The 12,043-nt window shown below is 40.1% G+C and overlaps 2 protein-coding genes across 3 annotated transcripts; both read right to left on the reverse strand.

Annotated features, from left to right (window-relative positions):
* Positions 1–32: 32 nt before the first annotated feature.
* LOC145901752 (uncharacterized) lies at positions 33–2,927 on the reverse strand. Of its 2 annotated transcripts, none has more exons than XM_082989523.1 (8): positions 2,638–2,927; positions 2,234–2,322; positions 2,030–2,158; positions 1,869–1,965; positions 1,661–1,753; positions 1,282–1,463; positions 791–877; positions 33–624 (listed from the first exon to the last, which is right to left on the reverse strand). In XM_082989523.1, the coding sequence occupies exons 2-8, from the start codon at positions 2,291–2,293 to the stop codon at positions 364–366; spliced, it is 909 nt and encodes a 302-aa protein (XP_082845649.1). In that variant the 5' UTR covers positions 2,294–2,322; positions 2,638–2,927; the 3' UTR covers positions 33–363. The 2 variants fall into 2 exon arrangements, with proteins under 2 accessions (XP_082845649.1, XP_082845648.1); XM_082989522.1 differs by having other exon boundaries at positions 1,661–1,765.
* A 424-nt stretch (positions 2,928–3,351) lies between these two features.
* On the reverse strand, positions 3,352–7,326 carry LOC145901808 (GDP-L-fucose synthase-like). Its single transcript, XM_082989609.1, has 8 exons — positions 7,153–7,326; positions 6,121–6,235; positions 5,549–5,677; positions 4,803–5,010; positions 4,473–4,537; positions 4,034–4,180; positions 3,603–3,702; positions 3,352–3,526 (listed from the first exon to the last, which is right to left on the reverse strand). Exons 1-8 carry the CDS (start codon positions 7,287–7,289, stop codon positions 3,471–3,473), a joined length of 957 nt encoding a protein of 318 aa, XP_082845735.1. The 5' UTR covers positions 7,290–7,326; the 3' UTR covers positions 3,352–3,470.
* Positions 7,327–12,043: the final 4,717 nt, after the last annotated feature.

A 12,043-nucleotide genomic window follows, 5' to 3' on the forward strand; every position in this document is an offset into this window, starting at 1 on the left:
TTTATTTCAGGTAAACGAGTGAAAATAAATAGATTTTCACATAGATAGATGTATGTATAAAATTACAGTGACACGGGGGTGTGGGTGGAAGCCTAGGAGTTCTGCAAGACGCACATAAATCAGCAAAATCAAACACTGCAGTTATTCAAACACATAGGACGACATACAGCCAAAAGCTTGCTTTGGAGCCAGTGCTGCCAAGTTTAAAATGCTTAAGAAGGTTAGAAAAAAAAGAAACTTACCCGAAAGCATAACAGTGAAAATGGCACAGCACAGATATTAACAATGTGGCTAAGCGATCTCTTTGCCTAGTCGTTTTCTTTTTACAAAATAAAAACATTTGCTGTGTGGGACCGCGCTCGGTCAAGCATTCACACTGGTTCGGGAAAAGGAATTGTTCCGTGAGCGCTTGGTGGAACCAAAAAAATCGTCGGTTGAGCTTACGGCGCCCCCTTGCGGTGTACCGACTTCGTCCAAGCTGCTCATGCTGTCTGTTTCGAACACCGAAGCGCGCGGTGGCAGTGGTTTGCCAGTAGGCGCGCCAATGTGTTCGCCTTGGCCATAATCTCGCGCACCGTTGCCAGTAGGTTGAGTCACGTGATCAATGTTATCGGCATAATCGACCTGAAAACAGAAATGGAAGATATTTTTTGAACAAAAACCGGTATCCTGTTAGATTCTAATTCGATATTTAAAAAAAAAATTGTCGAACTAGGAAAAGACAATGCATTATTGGAATCAACTAGATATTTTCCTCCACTGGGTACAAAGCCATACAATAAATACGCACCTCATTACGATCATGCATTTTGTTGGCAATTTCCTGATCTTTTGCAATTTGCAACGCCAGTCGACTCTTCTTTTTCTCCATTGTTTGCTGCAAAATTTGTCAAAAAAATATTTAACCGTTGTAAAGCAAAGTCAACTGCACACACCCAAGGAAATTTAATGGCATATTTTCATTGCAGATTTCTGGAAATGAAGTAAAGTATTGTATTCAGCGCCACACTATGTCAACATGACTCCCGTCTTTCAATGTTAAGTCAACATTTAGCTTTTGTGTTTATATTTGGTTCACACAAGGGACAGACCAAATAAATTGTGAGGCGTCTTTCATTTACTCGCATATTGGATTCTTATACACTGCAATGCTTTTAAACCAATTCATCCAATTATCCGCCATTTTATGGAGTGTTTTACTTATTCTAGAGCCTTGTTACAATCAGCCTTATTTTCAAACTATTAAAAAAAAAACTACATTTATGAGAACTATAATGTTACCATTCTCCTCTCATCGGCCAATTTCATTTTCTTCTCCAAGTCTGCCTTAGTGACAATCTTTTTTTCGCTCTTCATACGTTCAAGTCTTGGCGGAGGCCGGCGAATTGGCGCTAAAGGTTCCAAAGGTTGAAGTGGCCCAACGCTTACTTCAAATGCAGCACCACCTTTCTGCACTTTTGTCCCTGATATAAAAAAAATGTACTAAAAAAATTAATTGAAAAGCTGCATTTAAACCTAAATAATACAAACATAATAGTTTTGTAACAAGAGTATGTTTTGGGGGGTTATTTAAGTAAACAAGACTAATATACCCCCTCAAAAAAACATGGAAAAATATCACAGTGTAGCTTAACTTTACACAACACATTATGCTATTTACCAGAAATCAACCCTTGTGCCTCAAGTTCTTGTAGAATTGCCTTGGATCTCATTCTCTCTCTGCCAGCACTCTTTGGGTTGAACTGTGTCCCTACTAGTTCAAAGTCTGGATTTAAAAGTTAAAAACTACATTAATCTACAAGCTAAAAGTGGGTCAACATGCATATTTGCGTCTTTGGCAGAAAGTGAATGCCATGGAAATTTCTTACTAGGTGTCTTTGGCCGAGACAGTTGTTCCACATCTCTTATCCTATTGGGGTCGGAATCTTCTGTGATAATGTCATCAGTCGCATTTTTCTCAAAATCCTAGTACAAAATTCATGTGATCGTTTTGCTACAGGTAGGCATGTTGAAATATTTTAAACATTACATCTTGATAGCCACTGTCACGACTCTTCGCTGAAGTTGACTTTCCTATGTGAATGGCATTGGATTCATCAGCCATACTTAATTCTGAAGAAGCCACTTTAACTTTTTTGGATTTTGCACTCTTGCTCCTCTGCATAATAAAGTTTAGCGCGATGAATTGACTTACTATCATATGAATATTAAAGTTTTTGTTTTCTACACATACCACCTCTCCATCTTGCATTTGAATAGCTTTAACAGCATCTTTAGAGGATCCACAGCCCATTTTAGACTTTCAATATTTTAAGTGTGTTTCTGTAACCACATAAAAATCAATCTTAGTTCTTGCCTCAATTTTTTAGAACTTTTCCACTCGGTAATAGAAAACCAGGTTGAAATTTACTGCATTCCAAAATCATAGAAAAATATAGCCTACCCATTAAAACAAACCTCAAAGTAGGACAACTGCCCATAACTAGGTCAATGAACCTATGGATGCCCACAACTATTGCATGTCATTCTTAAAAATTGAAAGCCATTTATTTATTTTCACAGTGGAGAGACAAGCCCAAAAAAACAAAATTGTATTTAAAAGTGAGATCTGTGATGCAAAATCATTAGATTCCTTACCTCTGTAAATTTCAAAACAATTTCAGACCTATACTCCTTATTTATGCATATAACGAACAGTGTGGCCCGGCAAGAAGTCGACAAATAACAGGAACGCTGCCGGTAATGTGGGACCTCTCACAAGCCCATGTCCTTTATAAATCTCACGGCAGGAGGGTTACCACAACAAACACAACAATGCACTTGAGAGCACACAAAAAGACGTCTGGACACCAAAGCCCACACAGCGCACGTGAAATGCCCAATCACCACATTAGACAGCGCCCTCAAAGCTCCAGTTGTCAGCTGTGTTGACTGGAGCGTTTTCGGTTGTCAAGGACTTGTTGCTATGCAGGAGTGTGCCTTTTGTACGCGCGCACTCGAGCGGAACAAAAATCGTAAAGATTTATTGCAAATCGTTGGATTGTCTGTTGATCTTGATTTTTTTTATTATATCTGGAACGTGCCCAAGCTTGATGTTATTTGTAGTTGAGAGCTTCTTGACTTACTTTATGAATGGCATTACATGCGTCATGCGGAACCTCAACAATCCATACAACGTCTATCCTAATAGGAATGACTAATGCTTCACTAAACAATCAAGATAAAAGTCAGCCGCTAGGAGAAGGGTTGAATCTTTAATTTGTTGGGTGGTTTCTTAAAATAATATGTCTTTTAATCCCAATTAGAAATTGAACACATTTTATTTTACCACACACAGTATTTTGATTCTTTTATTGTTTGTTTTGCGATTTTAATTGCTAACAATTAGTCAAAGGCACAATTTCATTATGTGTTTGGAAGTTTTGTTTTTTGCAATCCGAACGCTGGGTTATGAGCGAGCCCACTTCCCTCTAGATTCTTGCTTCTTTGAAGTGTGTTGCAAACCATTGGCAAGTCTCGCGAATGGCTGCATAAAAGTACAACAAGTTGTGGTTAGACTTCATTCATGTATCAACTTTTCATTAAAAAATGCTAAGCATTACCTTCGTCAATCGGCGTGAACTTGAATTCAGGAAGATACTTTCGCAACTTTGAGTTACTCGCAGTCTTCTTGTATTGTCCGTCGGAGCGTGTCGTGTCGTACTATAATAAAGGCGACAAATGTTAAAGTTTTTTTACCACATGTATGGTTTTAATGGTTTATTTAAATTGATGGCCACAACGGAACAGTTTCATCGCAACATCGAATTTCAAACATGTTGTAGACCAGTGATTCTCAACCTTTTTGTGGTTGCGTACCTCTTGGAGGTAAAACAATTTCGACGCGTACCACCTATAGTTGAGTGTTACAAAGAAGTAACAAACATTTTGAGATCACTTGATCCGTAAATTACAGAAAGGTGCTCGCGTACCACAGGTTGGGAAACACTGTTGTAGACCTACAGTTTCGTGGCTTTACTAAAAGGCGACCTACCACGAATTCTCCCTCGAAGTCAAAACCCTTCGCTACCAGTTCGGCGGCTTCTTTGATCGATATTTCGTCCTCTTCGCTCACCGACAAAATAATCGGCTCTGTTTCGTCATACTCACGCAGCACCCAAAGAAACAGTCGACCCAAATCCTGAATAATAACATCAAATTATAAATATAAAAACTCAATGAAGTTAAACTGAATAAATAAAATATACGGAAAAATTGACTCGCTTATCCTAATTATTCGTCATGTTAAAGTGTGGCATAGAAATATCATTGCTATTTTAAAGTCGTGTATTGTTTCTGTGTATTTGTATATATTCAATAGACCAAACAAGTTGGCGAAAAAACACAGGTTGTTTTAATTAAGTAAAAGATTTAAAATTAATATTAAGATGCAGCAATAAACAAGCTTTTTTAGATGTAGAACCCGTTCTTACCTGAGAATAAATGAATTGTCTTCTGGCGCTGCCAGTACCCCATACTGTGAGAGGCGTGTTGTTCTCTATAGAGAAAGTAATCAAGTGGTGTTATTTTAGGTCTTTTTTTATATCTCCGCAAAGCATGCTAACCTGAAAAGCGAATAATTTTGCTTTGCACCAAAGGAATTTAATTCGACCGCAAAACTTCAAAATCAGTTTTTTTGTAAACTATTACCAAGCGTAGAGTCACATTACAAGGCTATAATAAAGGTTTTTTTGGAGCATTTATTGGATCGAAAACCTAAAATAAGTTGATAATGTAAAACAGTTGAGGCCACTGTTTCTTACCTTTGCATTTGTAGACCTTGTGGATAAGGCCTGGCATAACATGACCCTCCTCGAGATTAAAATTGTCGTGGGGGCCGAAAACGTTGGTTGGTACAACAGCTGTGAAGCTGGTGCCGTGCTGTTGGTTGTAGCCCTTGTTAAGGACGTCAATCATTCGCTTCGCGTACGAGTAGCCATAATTGGACGTGTGCGGCGGTCCGTTGTGGATCTGAACCAAATGTACATGTCGTTTGAGGCATGTTTGCTGCTAACATTGCGGCCTTCGCAGATTACCACAATCTAAGTCACATTTGACACTCGTTTTCATACAGTAAGGCAGAAAACGTTGAGTATTATGAGATACACGTTATTTCCAAACTGCTTGCTACATATGTAATTGGCAACCGCATCGTCAAAAGCCCGCCTGCGGAACCTGCGCCTACAATGAAACGTTGGATTGGCATCTCGAAAATCTGCTCAAAAAATCTGCAAACAGTGGTCGTGGCTACATTTCCAAATAGGCGAGGGGCGATGCTTTACGCGCGTCCATGCAAATACAATACAGGGTAAAAACAACATCCAGCCGAGGAATTGCAGTAAGTCCAGTGCAACAGCTTAAGTGGCGAAAAACCCTTGTGCAAGGAGATGCAAATCAGGGTGAAGTGCGGACAACATGATGTGTGCCAACCAACAGGTGTTATTGGCTGCATCGTTGTGGTTTGGACATAGCTTAGGGTCGGATTAGTGACATACACAGTACTACCCACCATAGTTTCGTCGATAGGGTAGGTGGTTTTGTCTGGAAAGATGCAGGTGGAGAGACAGGACACCACTTTCTTTACTCCGGTCTCCTGAGCTACCGATAGAACGTTGTCGTTGATCGCCATGTTGATTCGCTGGAACGAAAGGTATTCATAAAAATCAAACGCTACATTTTATTGCGCACCGTCAGACTTTAATTGAGAATTTCAAGCGCTTGCATATAAAGACGTAAAGCACACAAACGAAGTCATTTTTTCAAAAAAAATAATGGGCGTTTACCCGTTTTAACGGTTTACGTGGGGAGCGAAATATTGACTTTTGTCTTCAACGGTTCCGCGCAGTTGCATTCGGAAACAAGACAATAAGGAGACCAGCAATTAGGTATGTTCCATTGCATAATTTATTAGTGATGCTGTCAGGCATATTACCAATATAGTGAGGCTTTTCTGACAATAATATTTGTAAAAGTCAACGTGTCGGTTGCTATGCAACAGCCTTCGTCAGGGTGTAATGATCCATTGCTTATTTTACGAGTGCGTGTTTTCGACCACTTAAATAACAAATGGCAAATACTTACGAAGAACTGCAGATTCGCTTTCATGTTTCCATAGAGACCACCAACCTTCGCTGCCAGGTGTATCACGTGGGTAGGTTGGTATTTTTTGAAAACCGCCCGGGTCGCTTCCAGGCTTCTGTGAGAGAGAAAAAAATAAGGATGGTAAAGTTTATGTTGATTTTTTATTTTTAATGCTGTGTGTGAAAAATCCAAATAGTTCAAATGCTCGCCCATATGTCGATGAAATGAGTCCAAAACAAAATTGTTTTGGACCCCCTTTATTAGCATATAGGTAGACCATGGATGCATGGCCGTACGTCAAAAAAAACTGGTCAATCGATTGCAGGCAGTTGGAACCACGGCCATGGCAAAGGTTATTTTTGCTTTCTTTTTCACATATCGGGTGCGTGCAGACTGTAAGCAAACGCAGCTGGACTTCCAATTAAACGGCAGACCAATGTCAGGGTACGTGTATGCTGTTGTGTTATGTCAGCTACACCGTGTCGGTCGAAAGTCACAGATTCCAAAACATCGATGAATAAAGGTTTTGTTCTTAGAAAGCAGCTTTTTTTTATTTTAATTAAACGTTGCCCTGTCATTTTAGTCAGTAGGTATATATTTTATATTTTAAGACAGGATGTTCAGGGAAGTGAAGATGACAGTACACAAGTGCAGTCGGTGAATGCGTCTGGTCTAGCTACGTACCTAGCTGTAGACACAGGTTTTTCCCACTTTGTTTTATACGCCTAGTTTGGTACCCAACGAACTATATTCACAGCAAAGTAATACAAAGAGGAAAAAAATAATGTCTGGTCAGTCACACAGCTAGATAAAAGAAAGTCCATTTGTTTTAGATACGGCACAGAAAAATTCAAAACCGCATATTTAATGTTGTTTTGTGTAAGCTCTTTTTAATTGCCTGCTGGATAAATCACAAAAGTTTCGTTCAATTTTAGCCTTAATCGTGCACGCAGACCCACATTAGGTTATGGGTAGAATCCCTCCCAAATTCCAAGGATAAAGTAAAAATCCACGATTAAATAATCCACTTACGTCAAATCGGCGTCTTTGGACGACAGAAATACAAATTCCTCATCGTCTTGCGGTTTCTTGGCGGCCGCGGCCTTGATTCCCTGTCCCACCAAACCTGTTCCACCGGTAACTAGTATCACCTTTTTGCTGCAAGCCATTTTGTTCAATTATTTGCTATAAAAGGTCAAAATACAGGTTCCTGGGTCAAAAAAAAAATTAAATATCAAGAAAAGGGTATCGTGCAATTGCATTGTAAGTTTGAACAGGCTAACTGCAAAATATTTGAACGCAAGGCGAAAATTAAAGCTGTATACACGACTATTTTTGCACGAAACAGTCAACCTGTGAAACCGTGACTGAGCTGAGAACTTCATTAAACGTGAAAATAACCTTTTCGTTATAAAAGTTTGCCCCAAGCTTATTTTGTCATTCATTTTCACGATACTGCGTGGCTATTTTGCCGCGGTCAAGCAGCATGCTAATATTGTGACAAGCAAACATAAATCGAGCTTGTATAGCAGACCTAATCTAAACCTGTGCTGTCTACGTTTCTTTGCGTTACGCCTGCAACCCCCATAGATTAACGTGAAGTTTGGTTGCAGTGCTTTTAATGCTTCAATGTGTCTACGTGGCAACTAAACTGGATTTTGCGTTCATAACTTTTTTGTGATCTAACTCTCTGTAGCCTCCAGGTACTTGCACTATTCGCTTGTTGCGATCAAACGTCTCGCTTGCGCCTTGATAGCTGGAGGCAAATCACGCCGGCATATCTGATGTTGCAGTTGGTGAGCTTCGCGGTGATTATTTCGTCAGACGACTGGCAGTCTAAAATACTGTGTTCCTAATATGTTAATGGTTGGGTAAAGAGGGCGGTACTCAAACGATGGCAAAAGTTATTTTTTTATTCAATGAATTCCATACATTTGCAAAGCAGTCATTCCTATCCAGTGGTGGCATTAAAAAATTTTAGTAAGGGGTTTTCTCAAAAACACATGGAATCAATACAGTAACCTGTGATTATTTTTCATGAGCAGTATCGCGTACATATCGTTGTACATCGTCCTGGTGTAATCAATAATGCCGCCGAAATCGAACGATGTGTTACTGAAATATTAACTTTGGACTATCGAAAAGCATCGCGCTTATTTCTTTTATTCAGGCCTATGATATAACACTGACAATGTGATTACATGCTAAACCTACACGTAAACATCAATGATAATGTTTCAAACGACAAATTCGCTAATTGTCGGACGAGGTTGGCATGAATCACTGCAAACCTCCTGACTTTCAACACTGTCATCCCTTAGAATTATTGATATACTTTTTTTATAGAAAATTGAAAATAAAGCAAAACACTTGACACAAAGATCGGTACTTTTTGTAAAAGCTTGAGTTGATTTCAAACTGTTGCAGCGAGTCAGCGACCAATGCATTCCTAAACCACTAAGAGGGAGAGATCGCATAAATCACTGCGCAAGCCAGTTCGGATCCGTTGCTGGCTTAAATAACAAAAATGTTCTCTGTGTTTCTTAAGACTTAGCTTATTTCGACGTGTGCTTCTTCCACCGTTGGAATGCTGCTCAATACAAAATGAATGGTTTTTTTTCCGGACTATCCAACAAGCAGGATACGAACTCACATCGAATAACGATGTCGCTGTGGCTTAACAAGCATCGTGCTTCCATTACACCGGCGCAAGAGTGCAACGGATCTTTGCAGCCCACCCACTTTACAAGGTATACTCTGCATAAGTCACATGTAACAGAAAGGGACAATGAAAGAGTCATTCAAACTAGCGTGATTTTTTAACATGCAAAACCATATGCCTGAAATACACGATGCAGTTGCAGCCAATTACTTGACAATATGCTATTGTTGACAATATGCTAAGAACAGATAAATCGCAAAAGCAGAAGCCAAAAAAATAGTTTAGTGACATTTTGCTGTAAAGCGTAATTTTCTTTTCAGTATATCAAGCGCCCATTCCGTTGCTGTGGGCCATTATGTTCCTCCGACAAGCGAACAGATGTACAAAGACATGCCGCGCGTGCAAGTGACGATGGAAAACAACTCTTTGGAAACAGATCAGAGGGGGTTTAACAGCTACCAAAACACGCATTTATCCCAATTCAGCTTTGGGAGTCATGGATACGGAACGCCGCAACACCATTTTCAAGTGGGCAACAGTTTCTATTTTCTCTTGTATATAAAAATGCTACAATGCTAGAACTACACAAAAACATAACGTGCGTCTTCTGGTAATCAGCAGACTGGGTGACTGTGAATTGACAGCCGCAGGTGGACGCTGTTGCGCCGCAAGTTGCACCTTGCCCGCAAGCATGCGATGTAAGCAGAATGTAGCGCTGTGGTGGAAAGGAAAAGAGTGACGATAAGCGTGTTGATAAAAACCAGATAAAAGCACTATAGAGACCAATTTGCAATGAAACCGCAACGACACTACGTAATTGATACCAAATAATTTTAAATAACAATGCTCTGCCATCATTGTGTGACGTAACAGGAAATAAATTACACGTCCAATGAACAAATCGTTTGTTCTCTGGTGCGTCAAATAATACACACATGTTTCAACGATTGGTCAAGTGCTCTAAACGTATGACTGAACAGGGTTACGCTATAGTATGACGACAAGCACATTTAAAAAAATCAGTGAAACTTCCGGCGCTGACATGGTGCTAAGTTTAACTACATCGTTTGATGAATTGGCCAATATCCTGCTCACCAAACATCGGGAAAGCGCCAGCGCGCTCAAATAACGCACGACCCGTTCAAACTAACAAATCGTGCCACTACGAAGACTTGCCAGAGACGAAACTCGATCTGCTACCAAGGCAGTCACGAATGACTGATCCGGCAGTAGAGCGAAACCTCTGTTGTGGAACAATGGGCAAAGTTGAAAGAACGTTCTATAGTTCTGTTCTCGCAAATCGAACGCATTGAATCCCTCCAGACTTGAAGACAAACTTATTTTTGTTACGCGAGTCTAATTTTGCATAAGCTGGAAGCTCTAGAGTTTTGTAACTCCTATAAGACTTGCGATGCCTAATTTGCAGGCAGCTTGGGGAGGTAATATTTATTGAAGCTGTTAATGTTGCAAAAGTTGTAAGACGCTTTATCTGAACACGATAATTCTTGGTGTTGTTGATGCTGTGGACCGTGGTGCGTGTTTTCCGCTTTTACAGGACCCGTTCAGCACCCGAACTTTACACAGCCTAGTTTTCTGTCGCATTCTACAGATCGGGCATTATACGCCGCCCAGTGTTGCGGGGAACTTGTTTAAAATAGGCGCTCAACATAACTGTTGTTTCGCTTCAGGCCATTCAGGCACAGTCGCACTGTAGTGGAAATTACAAAGAGCGCGGAAGCGCAAGCATGGAGCTACCAGCCTTGCTTTTGTAACAAGGTAATTGTAAGGTTGATACAGCCGGTTGGTTTCTGACAAAAACGTTTCATTCACGCGGTTTTTACAAGGACATGGTCATGTAGTAAACTGAGGGTTAATAGGACACTGTAATCAAGCCGGTTAACTGTCACGCAGTGCTGAAATTGACATTACTGTCGCCTATCAATTGTAACAATGTTGCATGGTAACACAATGGTGTCCATCCTTCCGCGTCGATCGTGTACGGATTTTGTTACAGCGACAGGCAAGCAAGCAATTAGTCAACGTCTCATATAGCGGATGTTTTCCATGGCGTAGTAGAAAGGTTTAAAACCAACAAATTCTCGTTGATTCTGAGCAGAAAATGACTGGTCTATATTGTTATTAACATTGTCATGATTGACAAAAAAATGATGATGTCATAAGTTCTTTCGACAAGAACTTTGTCAAACATGACAATGTTAATAACAATATGGGCCAATCTTTTTATTTTCAGAGTTGAGAGGAAATCCGTGACTGTGTTCCTTCTCGTTGATTGTTTAATAGAAAGGTGATAGATGGACCGCTGCGGTGAAAAATATGTAGCGACTGCGACATAGTTTGTAATGTTACATGAAAGTGAGCGCGTTCTGGATTAGAAACATGTCCCATTAGCCTCCAGCTGAAAGGCTCACGTATATCGGTACTTGGTTATTTATAGCAGGTATCTTGCTCTCGTAAGACACACTGGTTACACCTACAGGCTGAAACGCCACTAATAACTGGGTAAAATGGTTAACACCGCTGATTGCTGACTACCACATGAGCATAGTTAGTCACTTTTGGTCGACAATTTTACCACAGTGTTGCACGGTTTGACAGCCATCCATTGGCGATGACGGTGGTGGCCGCTTCGGTTGTTTACAGTAAACACGATTAGCCTACTGGCAATTACGGCGCGTGCATTTTGTCGCGCTTTGGCGAGGAGTAGCAGAAAACATTTCTTTTGGTAAAGACAATCTCAAAAAAACCAACAGCATGTTTGTCGTTCACCACATTTCGCCAACCCAGCATTTGTGTTCCTCGAATATAACCGACCGATTGGGTTTAGATTATCGCTATAAACGTGTATGTGTATATTTGGACGAATGTTTGCGTTTCTAGTCTTCCGAACAGGAGGGTGCGGCATGTATATTTGTGTAAACGACCTGACATGTTGTTTTACAATGCCGCTAAACAAAAATAGCACTCTTTTCATGTCATGTCAATCTACGAAGCATGGTGGCTTCTCTTGTCAAAGGTAAAGGTAGTTCCCATGGTGTTTACTTCATGATGTATTCATAATATTCCTCATCCTTTTTATTCGGATTACTATTTATGATGTTTTGAACATGAGATATTGCGTAAACTCAATAATGCAAAAGTCAACCCAGTTTCTCACGTAGTTGGAGACTTTGAAAACCTTTCATGTGTGGTAACCGAATCGGTATGTCTGTAAGACAGCTGTAAAGCGCATGAAGTGTGTCT

Source organism: Ascidia mentula, chromosome 5 (genome assembly GCF_947561715.1).
Source record: "Ascidia mentula chromosome 5, kaAscMent1.1, whole genome shotgun sequence".
In the NCBI taxonomy this organism is placed as follows: domain Eukaryota; kingdom Metazoa; phylum Chordata; class Ascidiacea; order Phlebobranchia; family Ascidiidae; genus Ascidia; species Ascidia mentula.

What these genes read in the sequence shown, in the direction of transcription:
- LOC145901752 (XM_082989522.1), bottom strand. Translation starts at nt 2,293, where the DNA reads ATGGGCTGTGGATCCTCTAAAGATGCTGTTAAAGCTATTCAAATGCAA. An exon ending in AAATGCAAGATGGAGAGGTG is followed by an intron (nt 2,159 to 2,233) that starts GTATGTGTAGAA and finishes TTTATTATGCAG; the next exon opens with AGGAGCAAGAGTGCAAAATC. An exon ending in GGCACAAGGGTTGATTTCTG is followed by an intron (nt 1,464 to 1,660) that starts GTAAATAGCATA and finishes TTTTTATATCAG; the next exon opens with GGACAAAAGTGCAGAAAGGT.
- LOC145901808 (XM_082989609.1), bottom strand. Translation starts at nt 7,289, where the DNA reads ATGGCTTGCAGCAAAAAGGTGATACTAGTTACCGGTGGAACAGGTTTG. An exon ending in CAAGGTCTACAAATGCAAAG is followed by an intron (nt 4,538 to 4,802) that starts GTAAGAAACAGT and finishes CTTTCTCTATAG; the next exon opens with AGAACAACACGCCTCTCACA. An exon ending in GTTCACGCCGATTGACGAAG is followed by an intron (nt 3,527 to 3,602) that starts GTAATGCTTAGC and finishes ACTTTTATGCAG; the next exon opens with CCATTCGCGAGACTTGCCAA.